Consider the following 19,395-nt stretch of genomic DNA (forward strand, 5'->3'; position numbering starts at 1 on the left):
ATTTTTGGGAAATTTAGTAAAATTACCACTTGTCTAATCCATTGAAGTACAGTATTCAAAGAAACCAAAGCAAAAAGTATTCAACAAACCAAATATCTATCTGTACTCCATGTAGAGAGACTAATATGCTGCATTACTCTTTTGTTTGAATACTGCTTCATTCTACATGTTATTTACAAACTATTAGCAAGTAGTGAATATATGCTTGCTACCCCACCTTAGGGAACTTTTGCTGTCATGAAAAAAAAGGCAATTTTTAAGGCCAAGAATTCTCTAATGAACCAAAAAAGGAATTTCCTTAGATCAAGTATAATATTTCCAAAGGTTCTATTTTTGGCTTCCTAGTACTGCCTTTCCTGCTAACACTTACATGAATGTGAACATAATAGGCACTATTCACTGTCCTCACTGTTTTGTTCTTACTTTCTTTTTTCTGGGCAGCCACAAATATTTCTCTAGATGAGGATGTAAGATAACATTTTCCCACCCTGTGTGATTTCTTTTATGTAAAATTCAATGCCTAGCTGCCTATCCTTCCTGGCTGCATTTACTGGTGATTTTGTGACACTCAGAAACTGCAGCTGCTGGGCACTAGAAACAGCTGCTTCTAAGCTGCAAAGAGCCTCCCCAACTTCTCAGAGGGTATAGAAGCCAAGCTCTGTTCCTCCACTTTGGACCAAAGGTGACGCCAGCCAGGAGTGAGGAGGAGTCTGTACCAACCAGCCTCGAGACCACAAAGTGTGATGATCAAGAGCAGGGCTCTGCAATTCGAATGCCTTGATGTAAGCACCAGATCCACAGTTCACTAACTGGATGGCTTCAGGCACGTTCTATCTGTGAGGCCTTAATTTATTCACCTATCAGCTGAGAATAACAAAAATCTGCTTTCTTGAGGTGATATGAGGACTGATACAGACCTACAACGTTGTGTTATAGGAGACGTGCTTAAGGATAAAATTTTCAAAGCTATTTCTCTCATTGTCCAGCTCCATGTTTGAATTGTGGCTTTCCTATTTGTGCTTCTGTTCTGTTCTAAAAGTCGATTGGTGTCCATCCGACTCACTCTCAACAATCTGTGTGGTTTTCTATACGAGTTCTATGGCCTGGAAGCCTGTGTGGGATGATGGCAACTCTGGGTTTAACCTTCCTGCCATGGTAACCTGAAAGGCTCAGAATTCCTACTGGGATAATTTCGACTCCTTCCTAGCATCAGCTGCTTGTATCACCTAGCTGTGTCCTGTGGCCTACTGTTACTCCTCTCCTTCACAGGGTCTTGTCTGATTAACAAGACATGCAGTGGAGATCTGGGATTGGGTTTGAAGCCTACAGAAAATGTCCCACCTTGCTGAGGAATCCTGCCCCAGGTATTCCCGAATAGGTCAGGAAGCATGCTGCACCACCCTATGTACTTAGGAGTGGGGGCAGATCGTTTGAGTCTTTCGCCTTAGGAGTGGGAGGAGCAGCATTTCAGCCTGTTAGTCCTACAAACAAGAGCTTTTTCCATCTCCAATGGCAATAAAATCAGCATGGATTTCACTTTTAACCAAGGAAATGCACTGGCTTCAGCCACAGCACAAACAAGTCTCGATTAGATTTATCTTCACTGGGGTCTAATTAATCATTATATTTTAAGTCTCAGAGGAGATTTTAAAAGTCCCTCTAAACACCTAAATTCAATTACCTCCTTAGAAAAAGCATAAAGGTCAACATATGAAAAGAAGTATTTCTTCATAGATTTGGGAAATCTTACCCAAAATGTGAATCCAATTTTAGAAAAGCCTAAGATCATGACAGATCAGAAGGTTAAGCACACATACTTGTTTGTGACACAGCAGGCTATAATGTAGACTTACACACACGACAGTCATCCACTAGCGGCTGTGAGGGATTTTATTATCAATTTTGGTCCCAATATGACTTTATTTATTTAATGTATTTTAGTAAAGGGTCTACAGGGTCTCACTACACAAATCAGACTTGTAGTGATTCTCCTGTTTTCAGCCTCCCAAGCACTGGGATTATAGGCCCTGGCCATCACTCCCAGTCTCAGTCACCTTCTCAGTGAGTCCCAGGGGTGGGGCCAGCACAGTACACTGGGGATTGAACCCTGGTCACTGTGCCTGCCTAAGTAGGCTCCTTAGTCCGCTGAGCTATCTGGCTGGCTCCGAGTATGACTTTATTTAATCTGGCCTACTGCAACAGCCCTAAGCACTTTGGGATAACTCCAGTAAACATCATCAAAAGGGGGCTTGTGGGTTAGCTCAGTTGTTTAAGCACCTGCTTGGGCAAACCTAGTCAGGCCCAGGGGACCACGATTTGATCCCCAGCTCTATATGCCTTACCAGACCCGCTCTCAAGGCAGCCTGAGCCAGTAAAAAAATAATAATACTAATAAAATAAATATCAAAATAAAACAGTTATTGGGATTGTGTCAAAGAGCTAGTGTATAAAATCTTAGTAACTGTACATGCATACTGTAGGTCACTGAAACAACAATTGATGGCACATAGCAGCAACTGCAGATACAAGTCTATCTGGCTAAAGCTCAATCATATTATGCCTCCTTTTTCAATGACTACATACTCAATGGCTACATTTTTAGTAAGTAGTACTTCATCTTTTTGGATGAGGTCAGGCTATGTGGGTGGGCCAGTATAGCCTCAAACTCATGATCTTCCTGCTTCAGGCTCTCAAGTGCTGGGATTATAGGTATGTGCAACCACACCTAGAACTGAAGTCTGGATTTTCAATGTCCTGAAAGGTCCATGTGGTAAAGGTTTGCTTTCCAGGGGGGTGCTGCTGGGAGGCGGGGAACATTAGTAAGTCCTAGTGAGAGGTCTTTACAGTCACTGGGAGCTTGAACTAGAAGGGAATTGTGGGACTCTGGTCCCTTCCTCTCTCTTCATTCTGCCCATGTGGTGAGTGGTTTTCCTCTACAATGGATGATGTGCCCCTGTGTGCTTCCTTATCCAAAATAATAGTCATCATCATGCGATTGGAATCTCTGAAACTATGAACCAAAGAAAACCTTTTCATGTTGTAAGTGGATTATGTTAAGTCTTTGTTACAGTAACAGAAAGCTACTTAGCACAAGAGAAAAACAAATTCCCTTTTCCTTCATAGACCATGAAAACAGGGACAGAAAAAAGGTATGCACTGCATACTCAATGTCACCAGTCAGGAGTGGCTGCTGGACCTGTGTCGAGTGATTCAGGTAACAGTAAATTTCATGGGTTTTTAGCTTTTGAGTAGATGGTTCGGCCAAACTCCCAGATGAGGATATTCAAAAACTTTTCTGAAGCTCTATCCCAGAGGCCAGGAAACTTTTCCTCTGGTTCAACTATATAAGCCTGCTGGTGCAACACAAAAGCAGTGAAAGGCAACATGTAAACGTACGAGCCTGGCTATCTTTCCACAGAACTTTACTGTAACACTGGCAGGTGGCCAGACCCGACCCACACCTATGAGTATACCTATGTGTATACTGGTCTCTCAAAATAGCTGCAATATCATGGCCAATTCTTAATAAAATAGTTGAGTTCAGATGTTAAATTTATGGCCACCAAAGAAGATAGAAGTACTTCCAGAAGTACTCCCCATCCAGGGAAAAGGAAAAACAAAACAAAATAGTCTGTAAGAGTTATTCTAAGAAGATAAATCATTCCCAGAATGAACTGATTGGTGGCTGATAATGACTGAAGAAAGCCCTTTCTTCCATTCATATTTTTAAGAGGATATTTCCCCCAAATAGTGGAGGATTAGTCATGGCAGGAAAAAGAGATGAGATTAAATCAGCAGTTCCTGACACTGTTCCCTAACAAAAGCTAGAGAGAAGTCTTAATATTGTACATGGATTACAGTTCCCAGAATCCCTAGGTATGAGCAGAGTCCCATAGACCCTTCCAGGACACAGCCCCAGTAACAGTAATCTCTAGAGTTATTTTCTTGCAATTCCCTAAGCAATTCTGGTATACCCAGTCCTATAGCAGCCCTAGGATGAACATAAAGATGACCAGTCTGTGTTCTGAAGACAAAGCTCAACAAAATGGCAGCCAGCAGATCTTCTCATTTCTTACGCTTGTGCAATATGTATATGTTAGAGGTAAAATTAGATTTTTGTATTTTAGGGAAGGGTGTACAAGGTGTACAGGGTCTCACTTATGATCAGACTCATAGTGATCCTTCTATTTATACCCTCCCAAGTGCTGGGATTACAGGCGTGCATCACCACAGCAGGCCCAGGGATTGAACTCCAGGCCCCTGCATCTGCCTAAGGGGGCACTTTAATCCACTGAGCTATTTGGCCAGCCCTCAAATTAGATTTATATGCACTCTTCAGATCTTCAGATCTCCCGATCAGAATGAGGTCATTTATTTGCAAAGGATCTAAATCTCAACCACCAACATCAAAGTCATCTGAGAATCCTCCACTAAAGACTTCCCTGAGCACAACAGCTCAGATTCTACTCTTTGAAACTGCTAGGAAAGTTAATGAATATTTATCATAAACTCCATCATTTTTTTTCCTTGTATTTCTCCTGATTTTGTATTACCAATAACATTTATTTTATTTTTTTTAAACTGGAAACTTGAAAAATTATCAGAAGAATTTTATTTGATATTTTCAAAGAAAATATAGAGCAAGACATACCAGTATCAAAAGCAAAAATATGATGAAGCCATAAAAATGTACATCTGACTTTGTCTCTTCACTCAGAGTAAACTGGGAAATTGTAGATCAAAACCTTGTAGAACTTTGTAAATCTGTGACTTCTATACCAGTTGTTGAAGAGTATGTAGACCAGGCTGGGGACTGTGGCTTGGTGATCTTATATGGAGTGGTACAATCTTGACAGGATTCATAAAATGAATCTGGGCAGTACACATAGCTAGATTTTTTTTTTTCATAGCTAGATTTTTGTGGGAAATTCTTTACTTTATTCACACGTTCTGAAGACTTGTGATATTTTTGTTGTCTTCTTGTGCTTTCCTGAGCTACTTTATTGTTCGTCAATCCAATCGGCTCGTCCTCTTTTTCTACTTTTTTCCACATTGTGAAGGACTCAAAACCTCTCTCAGTGTGGACTTTTTCTTTTAAATTCCTTTTAATCTGATCAAATTGTCTCATAGCAGCTTTTCTTGAATTAACTTTTTGATCGGTTGGAGTATGCACATTTGTACTTTGTCCATTAGTGGAAAATTCCAGTGGTCCTAAAGGTATACCACTTGGGTTTAGAATTTTCTTTAGCCTTTTTTTTTTTTTTTTTTTTTTGATGGAACCGGGGATTGAACTCAGATCCTTGCGCTTGCCAGGGAAGGGCTTATTCCACTGAGCCATCTCCCCGGCCCCCTCTTTAGCCTTTGATAGTCTGACTTTTCATCATAAGCTAAATTATGAACACATGACAAAAACTGGGCTACTTCACAGCAGCTGCTTCCAGGTGGAGTCCACTTGAGCACTGACTCGGGAAGCTCATCCAGCAGATCTGTCTTAGCAGTCTGGACAGCCACGGGGTCCTTCAGGTTCTTTTCCCAAGGAAGTTTCCCACACAAACAAACACTGCAGTATGCAGTAGCCAAGGATTTCAACATCGCTTCTTCTGGACAGGGCTACTCCCTTGTGGGCATCCAAGTTAGTAAACTCTATTGTCCCATTATGGCCTTTTCTAGGATTTTCCTGATACTGTTTGTGGTTCCCGTTAGGACAATATCTTAGGAAAGTCCATAATCTGCAAGATAAACCCGATCTGGACTTTTATAACCCAAAAGTAGATTTGCTGCTTTTATATCACCATGAACATATTCATTTTCATGTATATATTCTAGTACATCCAGCATTCGGAGACCTAGGTGAAGGACAGCTGACTTTTTAAAAGTCCCATTCTGGTCGGAGATCTTCTGTAAATCTATTCCTAATCCTTCCATTACCATAAACCTGTAACTTCGTCCCCTGAATTCAGTTATGCCAGATCCATAAAACAGAGGAATTCCTAAGTAATCAAGTTGTTTGAGTTCTCTCCACTTTTTTATACTTTTTTTGCAGCTCTCTGATAAAATTTTAGTTCCAAAAATAATGGACCATTTTCTTGATATTCCACTTTTATTACATGTCTTGCATCACTGTCTCTTTTATTTGTGGGGAAAGCTAACTATATCAATCCGAATCCTCCAGAGCCAATCATCTTGCCCAGTACCCACTGTTTTCCTTCAGTATCATCCAGAACCTTGCCTTCTGGAAATGGAACAGGAAGTTTGTATTTCTCATTTCTTGGTGGCATCACTTCCTAGTGTCGCCGCCACCTCAGCCACCGGGCAAGCGCCACCAATAACATTTAGAACAAGACTGTACACAAGATATCACACTTAAAGTTTTGATAACCATAGACAAATATATTTGGAGAAAATTGGGCTGATCATTCAAGTTTCCTAAATGCAAAATAATTTCAAAATGCCTCCTAAGACTGCCTACATTAAAAAAGTTGATATATTATGCTTTTGCAATCTAACATGTTTAACGTTTTTCAAAGAAGATTGAGAAATCTAAGAATATGATGATTTCTGTGCCCATAAAAGTAAAAAGTAACTCCTGCATTATTCAACCAAGAAAGATTGATAGTAATTTTCTACTATATATTTTTCTTGCTCATGTTTCATAACTGCAAACCCCATGGGAGTAGGAAAAAAAAGAAAGAAAGAAAAATGCTGACCTCACCATCACATGTCAACCTTCCTCTTGCCTACACTGGTTGCAATCCGCAAAAGACAATATGCCTGAATGGCATTTGGGGTGTCGCACTGCGTCGTGGAGCACAAAATGAAGTTACTGCTGTCCCTTCAGCAGGTCACTCATTTATTCTGAATTATGCCCAGTGGTACATTTCACACTCCACTACGTATCTGGGATGTCAGAGGCAAAATAAATACCGTTCTAGTGCTGGGGTAGACATTCTGTTCTACTTGTCCTTGAAGTTGGCTTTATTTTTAGTGTCTTATTAAAAATTACAAAGGTGGTACATTTATAAAAATGAAAATGATATAGAAATACACGAGATTAAACATCAAACCTTCCTCTTTACTGTCTAGTGGTAAATACTGTGAAGAGTTTGATGCATATATTTCAAGACTGGTAATTATACACACATTCATACAGAGTGTAAATAGTTCTTTTTCAGCCAGAATGCAATTATACTATACATGCTGCACCTGTTTTTTTAATGAAGAACCTATTTGTATATGTACATCTACATACTGTGTAAAACACCCTCTATATATATTGCACAGCTGCATCTTAATGTATTTTCATCATTCCCTTACTAATAAACATTGAGTTGTTCTTATGCTTTTACTAATAATGCTGCAGTAAATAACCACTCATACATATATTCGCTCATGTGCCTTAAAAAGGCTTAAAGGAGAAAAACAGTTTCTACATCAAGAGGAATAAGAATTTTATATCTAAATAGGTATTGCTACATTGCTTAAGCAATTTATACACTCACACTGATAATGTATATTTTATCCACTTTCCTATACTCTTGATAATGCTAGACATTATCAAGCTTTTAAATTTGCTCATTTGTTAGAAAAACAGTGTTATCTTATTTTTTAACTTTTATTTTCTCAATCATTCATGAAGTTAGCATTTTTTAAAATATTCTTTTCTTTTTTATTTATTTATTTATTTATTTTACATTCTTCCTAGTGGTTAATTGCTGTACAAGATGCGGACTTGATATCCTATTTACAAACACCATTAGAAGAAGTTAGCATTTTTTCATAGGTTTTTTTCTTAATCACCTGCTTTTTTTGTCCATGAATGTCACCTTTCTGCCTCTGCTGACTTGTCTAAGGCGTATGGTATCTTTCATAATAGATGTTTAAAGTCTTTAATATGAATAGTAACCCTTTATATAGAGAAAAAATATATTTTTTAATATATTTGGTACAGGGTCTCACTATATAGCTCAGACTTATAGTGATCCTCCTGCTTTCAGCCTCCCTAGTGCTGGGATTAAAGGCATGCGCCACCATGCCTGGACTCTGTAGCCAGCTCAGGATGCCTGGGGTGGGGCTGGCATGGCATTTGGTACCAGGGATTGAACCCCATTCCCTGCACTTGGCTAAGCAGGCACCTAGTCTGCTGAGCTATCTTGCCAGCCCTGAAAAAAACAGAAATTCTAATGCTTATGTTATATACAATTTGTTTACTGTCCCTTCAAGGACATCTGGCTTTCACAACTCAGAAAGGCTTGATTAGCCAGGAAATTACCAATATTCTTCTTCTAAAAACAGTTTCAGAATGTTATCTCGTAAGTTTAACCTATGTGTAACTTTGTAGACTAATAAGGAGACTTGCTGAATACAGGGCCTTTAAATTACTTGTCAAATGGGAACTAGAAACCAGCATATAAAAACCCAAATGATTTATACTTTTCTTTTTAAGCACAGCCTACTATACAAACTTAAAACATATCTGCACAACAACACCCAAAGATACGCATACTTACAAAGAATTAAAGGGAGTTAAAAAGAACAGAACAGTGAATCAAATGCAGACTTCCTGACAGGTAGCACTTACCCATTCCCCTTTAACCTCCACCAGGAAAGCAAAAGTTTGAAAGCAAGGCAAAACATATGTTTAATGTAATGTTTTATTCTTATAGCATATCTAAACTATACTCATCTAATCAAGCTAGGGTTACTTGGCTAATTCCAGAAAAAGGGTTCAATACCACTGTAATAGGACTGGAACTACAGGTCTAGTCCCAAATATATTCTCCCAAAAGAATAATCTTTCATTAAAATAGATTACCTGTAACATTTTCATAGTCTAGCACGAAAAACATCTTTTTAACTTTCACACTTCTTTAAAAGTTCTAAATTATTCCCATTTTTAAACAAATTCTAAGACAAAGGTAGTTTGACCACCTCTGTATATGACGTATCCTTGAATGAATCACTAGATCAAAAAACTATTGTTTTCTTTTAGCAAATAACAGCAATTATGTACCATGTTGCCTTATTTTCTTTCTCAAACTGCTTCTATAATTTTAGTCAAACCATTAATCATTTTTTATTATCCTAAAGAACATAAGGTAAAATTCTAAGTGTCATTATCTGTTCTAGTCTAGAGAGCAGATTCACTGAATTTAATTCACTGCTTATTATCTAATTTGAAGTTCATACAGTTAAAGGCGGAGAAAAAAAGAATCTTTGACCCAAAGATTAAAAAGTTTTCATTGGCAATTACAGATGATAAGAGTACTTTAAATTTAAAACTACTTTTTTAAAGGTTACTCATAGCAGTCATCTACACTCAGAAACTACTAGACATTTATAAATCTGAAAACATGATAGGGCAATCATACACAGTGGCACACACCTGAAATCCCAACTGCTTGTGAAGTTGTGAAGTTTGAGGCTAGCCTGGGCAACTTAGTAAGGTTGGGTCTCAAAATAATAATAATTAAAAAACAACAACAACAACAACTACGAAGGACTGGGGCTGTAATTCAGTGGTAGGTACATTTGCTTAGCATTCATGAGGCCCTTGGTTAAATCTCTAGTAACACACCCATGCACATCCATATACACTCAAGCTAAAGGCTATGATAAAGACACAAAGATGCAGTCTTTAAAAACCATTTCAAGTGATGTTAGGATATATTTTTTTAAATACTACTTTTTGCCCTTACCCCCCCAAAAAGGAAGATCAATGTGACACATCAAAAACCCAGATACTGGATTACAGATTTCACACCCATTAAGAAATTCCCAATTGTTTAGTAGAAAGAGGAACGATGTTAGTTAATTATCAATACAAACTCTCACTGGAGTATTTCTTACCATGACTATATCTCCAGGCTGGATGGTGATCTCATCATGACTTCTGGATTCAAAGGGGTACAGAGCTCGGTAATACACCACTTTTACATTCTCCTGCGTAGATATTGTAAGAGGGCCCTTTTCTGTTTACAAAAAAGAGTAGAGAGGAGACCAAATGGAGGAAAATCACAGGAAACACCAAACAAGCTAAACAGCAAGCCAAACACCTGACTCTTCTCTACTGCCTGCCTTAGATCAACCTGTGAACTATTTCCACCCATTCAAGGAATATCTGGAACATGTCAAGTGCCAAAGAAGAGCAGAATCGGACATCAGCAACTCGACTCCATCAGAGTTCATCAGAGGACTCTCCTAACAGAGGTCCTCCCAGTGCTGACTGCAGCAAGGCGGCCCAGAGGACCCTTTCACCCTCCGCCTCTTGGCTTGGGCTCCTGGGCCCACATCTGTAAAGCATCAACTGTCGCTCCTCCCTACCCAGGGTGTTGTTAGGCTATGACCCCAGCTTTGAATCACCCCAGGAGAACTCTCACTAGGGAGGGGCAGAGAAACACAAATTTCCACATCCACAGATGTAGAAATGTTGAAGCTTTAGGCTCTCAGATGATCATATACAAGTGCTGGTTTCACCAAGAACAGTTATGCTGCTAATACCCAGTCACATCTGTTATAATTCCCATGGATAAAAATGAGCCCAAGGATGGACCCTAGGTGAACACAGTTTCTTTTTTTGAAAAGTTTCAATTTTAAATGAAAGAAGAAATTTTTTAAAATGCACATAAGCAGAGGACTGTTTTCTTGTTAAGAGTAACTAATCGTAGTCCTCTGAACTTTTTAACCCTGGAACTGTATGTATTTTGACACAGATCGACCTTATCTGAAAAGCTGTGACAATTATTATCTTCATAGGGTCACTTTTGTTTATTTTATTTTTTAATGTATTTAGTACAGGGTCTACAGAGTCTCACTATACAGATCAGATGTAGTGATCCTCCTGTTTTCAGCCTCCCATGTGCTGGGATCACAGGTGTAGGCCACCATGCCCAGTCTTCCATAGGCTTTTGAGCTACATGATATGTAAAAGTTCCTACTGACTGAAGGAGAAAAGACTGGGGAGATAGCTCAGTGGCATAAGGGCCTCGGCAAGAGCCAGGTTATGAGTTCAATCCCTGCTATTTAAAAAAAAAAAAAAAATTGAAGGAGAAAAAATAAATCCTAGGGGGAAACACAAGGAAGTTCAACTAACTGCTTAAAGTCAAACAGTGGTGAAATTCTTTTCAGATCCTAAAAAACTATAAACAAACAAATAAATAAATTCACCCCACCTATGACAGAGTCTGTCAATCCTTCCCCTGGGCCACATGCATCATAAGCAGGGTTGCGGCCTGACCTTACTGTATCCTCCCTCCCATCCATACCCACCATGCAGACAGGAAGCAAGTATGGGATGGGTTCAAAGTGTGTTGCTTTCTGTACACCACAATGATAACAGGATGTAGTGGCCAAATGATCAAACAGATACATGCATATGTATAATTTAGCAAACAAAAAAAATAATCATTTTCTTGAGCTGAGTATTTTTATCTTTTCTGGTACTGGGGATTGAACTCAGAACCCTGCGCTTGCCAAGCAAGCGGTTATTCTACTGAGCTATCTCCCTAGCTCCAAACTGAGTACTATTTACAAAGTTGTATGTTATACAACCACACAAGGATTTTGAAAATACATTTTAGCTTCATATCATCCAAGGGATAACTTCCTAATTATCTTTATCTTTTTTTAGAGGCAAATTATGCCCAGATTATGAACATGCTGTAGTCTCATCACTGAGGAGCCTGAGGCAGAAGGACTGTGGGTTTAAGGCCAGCCTGATCTACAGAGACCATATCTCAAAAAGTCAGTTTTCAAAAGATCTAATAAAAGTACCAACAAGAGTACCATCTTGTTGCAGGCAGCAGGGAAGGATACCTACAATACCTTTCTGCCACAGAAGCACTTAGAACTGGGATTAATAAATTCTTTTCACAAGACAGGTTAAGACCAGCACTTGCAGTAGAGCTGTTTGAAGGGGGTTTCTAACCAAACTTCATACCAGTTTGATTAAGACTGCAGGACTCCCAAATGCCAGTGCAGTGGGAATCACTTAAGCAGACTGCTAAGAATTCTGGGGAATGAAGGGCTGCACTGAGACAAGAGAACACATGAACCCATATGTATACATGTACCCAGACTAGGGCCTAATTAAACATTCTTAAGAGGCTCAGGGAGAGAATGACATATTTAGAATTGTTTTTGTGGTCCTGGAGATGGAATCCAGGGCCTCACACATGCTAGGTAAATGCCCTACTACTGAGCCACAACCCAGCCCCTAGAATTCACATTTTTTAAAAATTCTTATTCATATCAATTTTATTTAAGACGAGCTCAGTAACCAAAGATCTGGCTATGTTTGTAGCACTGTATATAGGGCATTTGTTTGAAAATAATTCTGTCTTACATTGTGTCACTAATAGGGTTTTATAGCAGTACAAAGAGACCATACTATCACTGGGTCCACATATGTCATGTAGTATAGCCTACACCAAAATATAATGATGTAAACAGATTCTGGACTCCTCAGAAAATATTTCAGAAAGACCTCCCTCCCCATATACTTAGTTGTTTGAATAGTCACTCCTAAAGTCTGCCTTTACATTGATAGAATTCACATTTCCAGATTCTGATACCTGCAGTGGACCAAGGAGCTTGGACAGCTGGCTTAGCAGATTCTTGGTGTGGGTGGAAAAGCCGACTCAGCTTCTCTTGAGTTTCTGGTTTGCCTTTGTCCTCGGCATCCTTCTTTTTGACACTCTCTTCCCTTTTGAGTTTGTCTTCCTCATGGGGTTTTCTTGGCCGCTGATGCTCATCCTCTTGCTGCACGTGCTCCAACCACTGTTTGTCCCTTTCCTGAGCTCGTCTGCCAACAAAGATGCTTGATTATAGCGGGGAAGTAGCTCCAATTTAACACTACCACAGTCTCTTTTCACTAAGAAGCTCCATCTAGTCAATGTGCTGCTAAACATTGATACAGTTCTTCAGAGAGAGCAACCGCATCAGTGAAAGAAAATCGTTTAGGGCTCTGAGACAAAAATCACAACTTAGAAAAACACAGACAGGAAACATGCGATGTATTTTATGAGATACTTACAAGAATAAGAAAATATTTCTTATTGTGGTTCAAATCTAAAATGTTCACCTAAAGTCTCAGGAGTTCACAGAGGTGGGGCTTTCAGAAAGCGAGAGGGTCATTATGGCACTATACTCATCAGTGGGTGAATCCATTCATGAGGTAGGGCCCCACTGGGGGAAGTAGGTTACTGGTGGCGTGACAATGCTGTCTTTTCTCTGCTCCTCTTTGCTCTCTCTGCTCCAGGCTCTCATGAGGAAGATAGCTTTCCTCTGTGCCAGGTCCTTCCACCATGATGTCTCTGGCTTGGAGCCAGCAGACCATGGGCTGACACCTCTGAAATGGTGAGCCAAAAGAAACCTTTTCTCCTTTAAGTTGTTTTTTCACAGCTATTTGGTCACAGAAACAAAAAGCTCACTAACATTTCTTGATGGTGAAATAGGTATTAACCTACAATAAACTAAGTTTTAAAAGGCCATAGAAAACAGAGGAATATAACTTTCATGAAGGTAAACTGTACCCAAAAACTACAAATAAAATATTGCTCAAATAAGGCTATGTTCAATCAGATAATATATTAAGGTCCCTTCCCAGTGAAGGGCTTATCATACTTTCAGGCATGCATATTGGCCCCAAACCTGAAGCTAAAAGCAAAAGACTATTTTACTGACCTTGACTACTTTTGTTGTTTTTTTTTTTCCAAAATAGATGAAATAGTAAATACTTGCAACTTAATCTAAGTTTTGAAAATTGTGATGGTTTCAACCCAAACTTGACAAGAAAAGACTGGGAATATTTTCTCTCATTACATCATACTTTATAATTAAAAAAAAAAACACTAAATGAAACTAATGTATAATAACAAATGATACAATGATGCTAGCTCTCCATACATTAACTCCTTCAACTCTGAAAACCGGTAGGTAGGACCTAGTATTACCCCACTGTACAAATGAGGAAGCTGCAGCAGATAATTCAATGGCTTGTACATGTCACATAGCCAGCCAGGCTTGGAGTTCGATCCCAAGCAGCCTGGTCCCACAGTCTCCAGTCTGGACCACTATGCTGGGACACAGTCAATGCACAAAGGTCATGTCTTGGAAGTAGCAAACTGTCACAGGAATAGGTAGGTTGAATGGAACTTTTAGTTTTAGTTCTTTTAGGGATCTCCACACTGATTTCCATGGTCTATACTTCTATCAACAGTGGACAAAGGGCTCCTTTACCCTACCAGCATTTGTTACTGGCTGATTTCTTGAAAACAGCCATTCTTTCTGGGGTGAGATGGGATCTCAGTGTTGTTTGAATTTGCATCTCTCAAATGACCAGTGATGTTGAATGCTTTTTCATATATTTGCCATTTCCACTTAATCTGAAGAGTATCTTCATTTCAGATGCCCATTTTTGGATTGGGATTTTAAATTTGGGGGAATCCCTGATTTTTTGAGTTCTATATATATTCTATACATTAGTGCTCTGTCTGAGGAACAGCTGGCAAATTTTTTTCCATGCTGTGAGTTGTTTTTGTTCCTCTGCTTGTAGTTTCTCTTGCTGTGCAAAAGCTTTTCAGTAAGATGGGATCCCAGTTGTTGATACTTGGTGATAGTTCCTATGCAATCAGGGTTTTGTACATAAAGTCTTTCTGCCTACACCAACGTCTACCTTCTGAAAAGAGCATGGTACTGGCAAAAACAACAACAACAACAACAACAAAAAAAAACCCTCCTCCAGGATCAATGGAACAGATTAAAAGATCCAGAAACAACTCCAGACACACTTAGCCACCTTATCTTTGACAAAGGAGCCAAACACCTTAACTGGAAGAAAGAGAGCTTTGTTAATAAATAGCGTTGGAAAAACTGGCTTTCCACATGATAAAGATTAAAACTATATCTATATCTTTCACCATGCACTACACTAAAACTGAAATGCATCAAAGATCTAAATAATAAAACAGAAACACTAAATCTACTGGAAAATAGAAGGGGGAGGAGAAAGAAAAATAAAAAGCTTTTGTTACTAAATAGAAGTTGAAAGGAGGGAAGGGAAATGGGAAAAAAAGCATAAGATACACCATATACAGGTATAAATTCCCCATGATGAATGTGATCACTATGTGTATATCTAAAATGTACCAATAAAACAAAGAACTGTCAAAGGAATGTAATACAAATTACATTTTTATTCTCCATTGCTAAAAAATCATATATCTATTCTATGAAGATTCAGTACTGAATTCTTTTTAACTTAAAAAAAAAGTGCTTTACATTTTCTAATACTGGGTCATTATTCTCTATGATAATCTAATTAGTGTTAATGAGGAAAGCTTTTTTTTTTTGAAGGCAGGGTCTCGTTATGGGGTTTGAATTTACTATGCTGTCCAGGCTGGCCTTGAACTCTTTCTGCCTCAGCCTCCCAAATTCTGGAATTGCAGGTGTGAATCATCACAGTTGGTCGGAAAGCATTTTATAAACTTTACAGATAGAGTTAGAATTATCATCAAAACACCCAAGGAGGATTTTAATCTTTAATCTTACCTCTCCGAAAAACAAAAAAAACAGTCTTCTACAATGCTGAGAGCCCAACCACTTCCCCAGCATCAATAAAATACAAATATAAAGAAACAAACACAATACAGACTCAGAATACTACATATACCCATGACAACATAAACTGCTTTTGACAAATTTAACTAAACTCAGCCCCTGAAGTGCATGATTTGCCTCAAAAATCCATATCTTTATTTCTTTGGTCTGATTTCAACAACCAATTTTTTATAATTTATAGCATAGGCATTTGGTCACTTTTGTTTTTTAAAGTCTAAAATTAAAGTTTTAAAAGCATGTATCAAATTAATAAAACCAGACACACTGAAAGAGAATAAAACTTCTATGATTTACTATAGAATGTTGTAAGAACAAATAAAAAATCACAAACATAAATATCTGAACTAAACCAGACACAAATGTTTGCACCCTTAGCATTTGTATTCTCTTCTCCTTTTGTATTCAAGTTTAATTTGCAGTTGCAAGTAAAAGAGAGAAAAAAGAAAAAAAGAAGAAGAAAGAGAGAAAGGCACAATCTCAGTCCAGTGAAGAAGCCCTGCACCGCTAGGCAGTTCAGGGCTTTGGTTTTAAACCAAGCACTTTGACCACCACGTTATTAAAAGGCTGTGAACTGGAAACGCATTTCAGTCATTAGTATGCAAATGAGCCAACCAAGTGTCCCAATTTCCTTCTATAATTCCATTTATCCACGTAGGAGAGCTCTGGGAACTAACCAAAAACTTCAAGGGGGTATTTATATATGCAAAGATTTATATATACATGAGTTTGTGCTCCCCCCCCCCATTAAAGACTAAAGGCTTTTTCTGCTATAGTAACCATTTGCAAAAGCCAGGCAAAGAGCAAATACTCCAGTAATTAGGAGCAAGGCAGCTTTCTCTTGTGCCACACCCTTCTTCTGCTAGATAGGGCCACAATCCACTGAAAAGACTCACCTTTTGGCTTCTTCTTTTTGCTTTTCTAATTCTGAGATCTTTCTCTCTTGTTCTTTCTGTTTCAAACGTTCAGCCTCCATAGATTTTTGCTTCTGGAGTTGCTGCTTATTATGAATTTCTCTTAGTTCCTAGATACAATCAAGACACAGTTTTTGTGGTGACATGAGGAGACAGGCACAAACTGTTATCAGCATGCAATATTTTGTAGTGGGGATGCCAAGGGCACTTAGGAGGTATCATTTCAGGGCTGAAAAGTGTTAGCTTGGAAAACTAAAATCATCCTACATTTGGGCAGGACTGACCCCCAAGGTTACTCGCCCATGAGCCACAACACAGCTAACACTTCTCACATTTTCCTTTACTAGGAACTTGCTGGGGAAACCGGTAACACTGATAAAGGCCCAGCTCTAATGGCAGAATGTAACCAGTTTTTAAGAAAGGGTGATGAGCCTGAAGAAAACCTCACAGTTCTAACAATGAATCTGCACCAACTTCTACCAACCTGTGGCTTTGAAAATAATACACACTTCTTCATACACTACCTCCATTAAAACCTGTATCTCTTGAATGGATGCCTCAATTCCCCCCTCACCTCAGTCTGTTTTTCTTCAAATCATACCTCTTCCAGAGCCTCTTGTCTAAATCCATATGTGAGGTTGCCAACTGCCTCAATCTAAACCAAAAATCAGATTAAAAATAAAAATCTGGAAACTGTGTTGCTTTATTTTTGAGATAAAGCCTCACTATGTAGTTCAGGCTGGACTTGAACTCACAGCAATTCTCCTGTCTCGGCCTCCCAACTGCTGGAATTACAGCATGCGCCACTGTATCTAGCAAAAAGCTCTTAATTTGTTAATGACATCTGTGGCACTGATTTCCTCATGTGATAGCAGCCCCAGGAACAACTAACTTCCTTACTAGCATACAGAAAATAAAATGCATGCTTTAAGTATCCGAATAAAATACATATTTAAAGTACTTAAATCAGTTGTTTACACTTCTCAAAGTACAAAGAGTAAGAAAAATGTTCGCTAGGGGGAGTTCTTCAGATTCCATAGGATGCATGGTCACTAACAGATTTAGCCACTAACCCTTCTTTCTTGGGCCAACAAGAGGTGAATGAGTCAAAGTGCTCTATGGAGCCTGGAGCATATTCCCAGTAGGCTCTGGGATGTAGGCCCGTCTCTGTCTTCCATCTGTCCCCTTGCTCACTGGCGAGTCTAGATGAGCAGGTGTTTTCTAGGCCCTATATTCCCACCTTTATGAACAAATAAGATAAAGGCCTTGTCTGAGACAGGTCAGTGTTATAATGCACTGACCGCTGGGAAAAAAGCCTCAAGGGTTGAATTAATCTCTAGACTGCTAGGAGGATAAAGTTTGAAGGCATAAACAAGTGTTTTATAAGCTAAAAGGAAGTTTGGGGGACATTATTCTAGTGGAATACTCAGAAAGAAGAAGAAGTTTAACTGCAGAATAGGTAGGTAGAGAAGAGAGTGTGGAGTCAAGGGAAAGACAGGAAGGAAAGAAGGATCTTCTGTGGGGACTCAGCAGGTGACAATGGGAATATCCAGGCAGGGCACAGTAACAAGAGACAACACGGTTGTAATGAAATTGGTGATACCACAGCATCAACCCTGAACTGGGAAGGGCACATAGGGCAGGAGCTTAGCTAGGGACAGCAGAGAGGGCCAAGAATGAAGACTGGAAAGTAACAATAAGCCTTACTCTGACTATTTAAAATCCTGACTAGGAGAACAACTCTAGGGGGGGAATAATCTCCTGTTACTCATTATCTTGATCATTGCCACACTGTGAGCTGCAAAACATATTTAATGGGCTAAAAATTCAGCCACACTGGTTTTCTAAGTAATTTGGAATCAAGGATAAATAGCAACCCTAATCTTTAGTGACAGGAATGAAACATGTGGTTAATATTTGAGTTGGTATTTCAAAGACAAACAGAATACAGTATTGGGCTAATTCCTGTTGTTGAGAATAATTGCACCCTTGGCTCAAATTAGCCTCTCTGCATGAAAAGGCTGAGTGGAGTTATATTGAATCAAATGCTAAGTATCATAAAGGAGATAAAACAGCCCTGAAAGCGCACATGCAGACAGGGATGTCCTCATCTATCATTGGCCCAGCGGCAGAGAACAATTAAAAGAAAGCCTAAGAAGGCATCCATAAAATTTGCATTTTTTTCTAACTAAAATTTCATCTGTAATAGCATAAAATTCTTAATAGGTTCAAAAAGGTTAATTTATGGTAATAATGAAAACTATACTTAAAAGTTCAGTCCGCTGAACTGGGAAACAAGGCACCCAGATTCTAATCCTAGGCCCTGGAGAGGAACTGAATAAAGTTTCATTTCTTTTCTTTTTCTCTAACCTGGGATTAAATACAGGCTCCGTACATACTAGACAAAACAGTCTACCATTGCGCTGTATTCTCACCCCTAGGATTTCTTTTAGTGCTGGGATCTACCAAATTCTTCAGCTTTTTTTTTTTTTTTTTTTTTTTTTGCCCACTCAATATGTCTTAAGGGCAGGTCTGGTAAGGCTTGATCTGGGGATCAAACGACAGAATTCTGAGCCTGACTGCTTTGCTTAAACAGGCACTTAAACAACTGTGCTAATGGGTAGGCTCCCCTATCAAATTCTATAAACATTTTTTAATCACATGAAAATGTATTCTTTTTTTTAAAATTTTTTATTTATTTATGTGTGTGTGTGTGTGTGTGGCCAGCTCAGCCCACCAGGGGGCAGGGCTGGCTGGCATGTGGTGCTGAGGGATTGAACCGCGGTCCCTGTGCTTTGCTAAGCTTGTTCTAAGTAGGTGCTTTAGACCACTGAGCCATCTCACCAGTCCCGAAAATGTATTCTTTAAA

The 19,395-nt window shown here is 38.9% G+C and overlaps 1 protein-coding gene and 1 pseudogene across 5 annotated transcripts in view; both read right to left on the bottom strand.

Annotated features, from left to right (window-relative positions):
* The window catches only part of Itsn1 (intersectin 1), a 236,490-nt gene that overhangs the window by 72,780 nt on the left and 144,315 nt on the right, over nt 1–19,395 (bottom strand). For all 5 annotated transcript variants that reach the window (XM_023705571.1, XM_004645331.2, XM_023705568.1 and 2 more), the window contains 3 exons: nt 16,509–16,636; nt 12,570–12,799; nt 9,847–9,968 (listed from right to left, as the gene is read on the bottom strand). In XM_023705571.1, the coding sequence (XP_023561339.1) occupies nt 9,847–9,968; nt 12,570–12,799; nt 16,509–16,636 (480 nt within the window). The remainder of the gene's footprint in view (nt 1–9,846; nt 9,969–12,569; nt 12,800–16,508; nt 16,637–19,395) is intronic.
* On the bottom strand, nt 4,597–6,278 carry LOC101574615 (annotated as a pseudogene).

The sequence above is a fragment of the Octodon degus genome, unplaced genomic scaffold (genome assembly GCF_000260255.1).
Source record: "Octodon degus isolate 3935 unplaced genomic scaffold, OctDeg1.0 scaffold00225, whole genome shotgun sequence".
NCBI lineage: Eukaryota > Metazoa > Chordata > Mammalia > Rodentia > Octodontidae > Octodon > Octodon degus.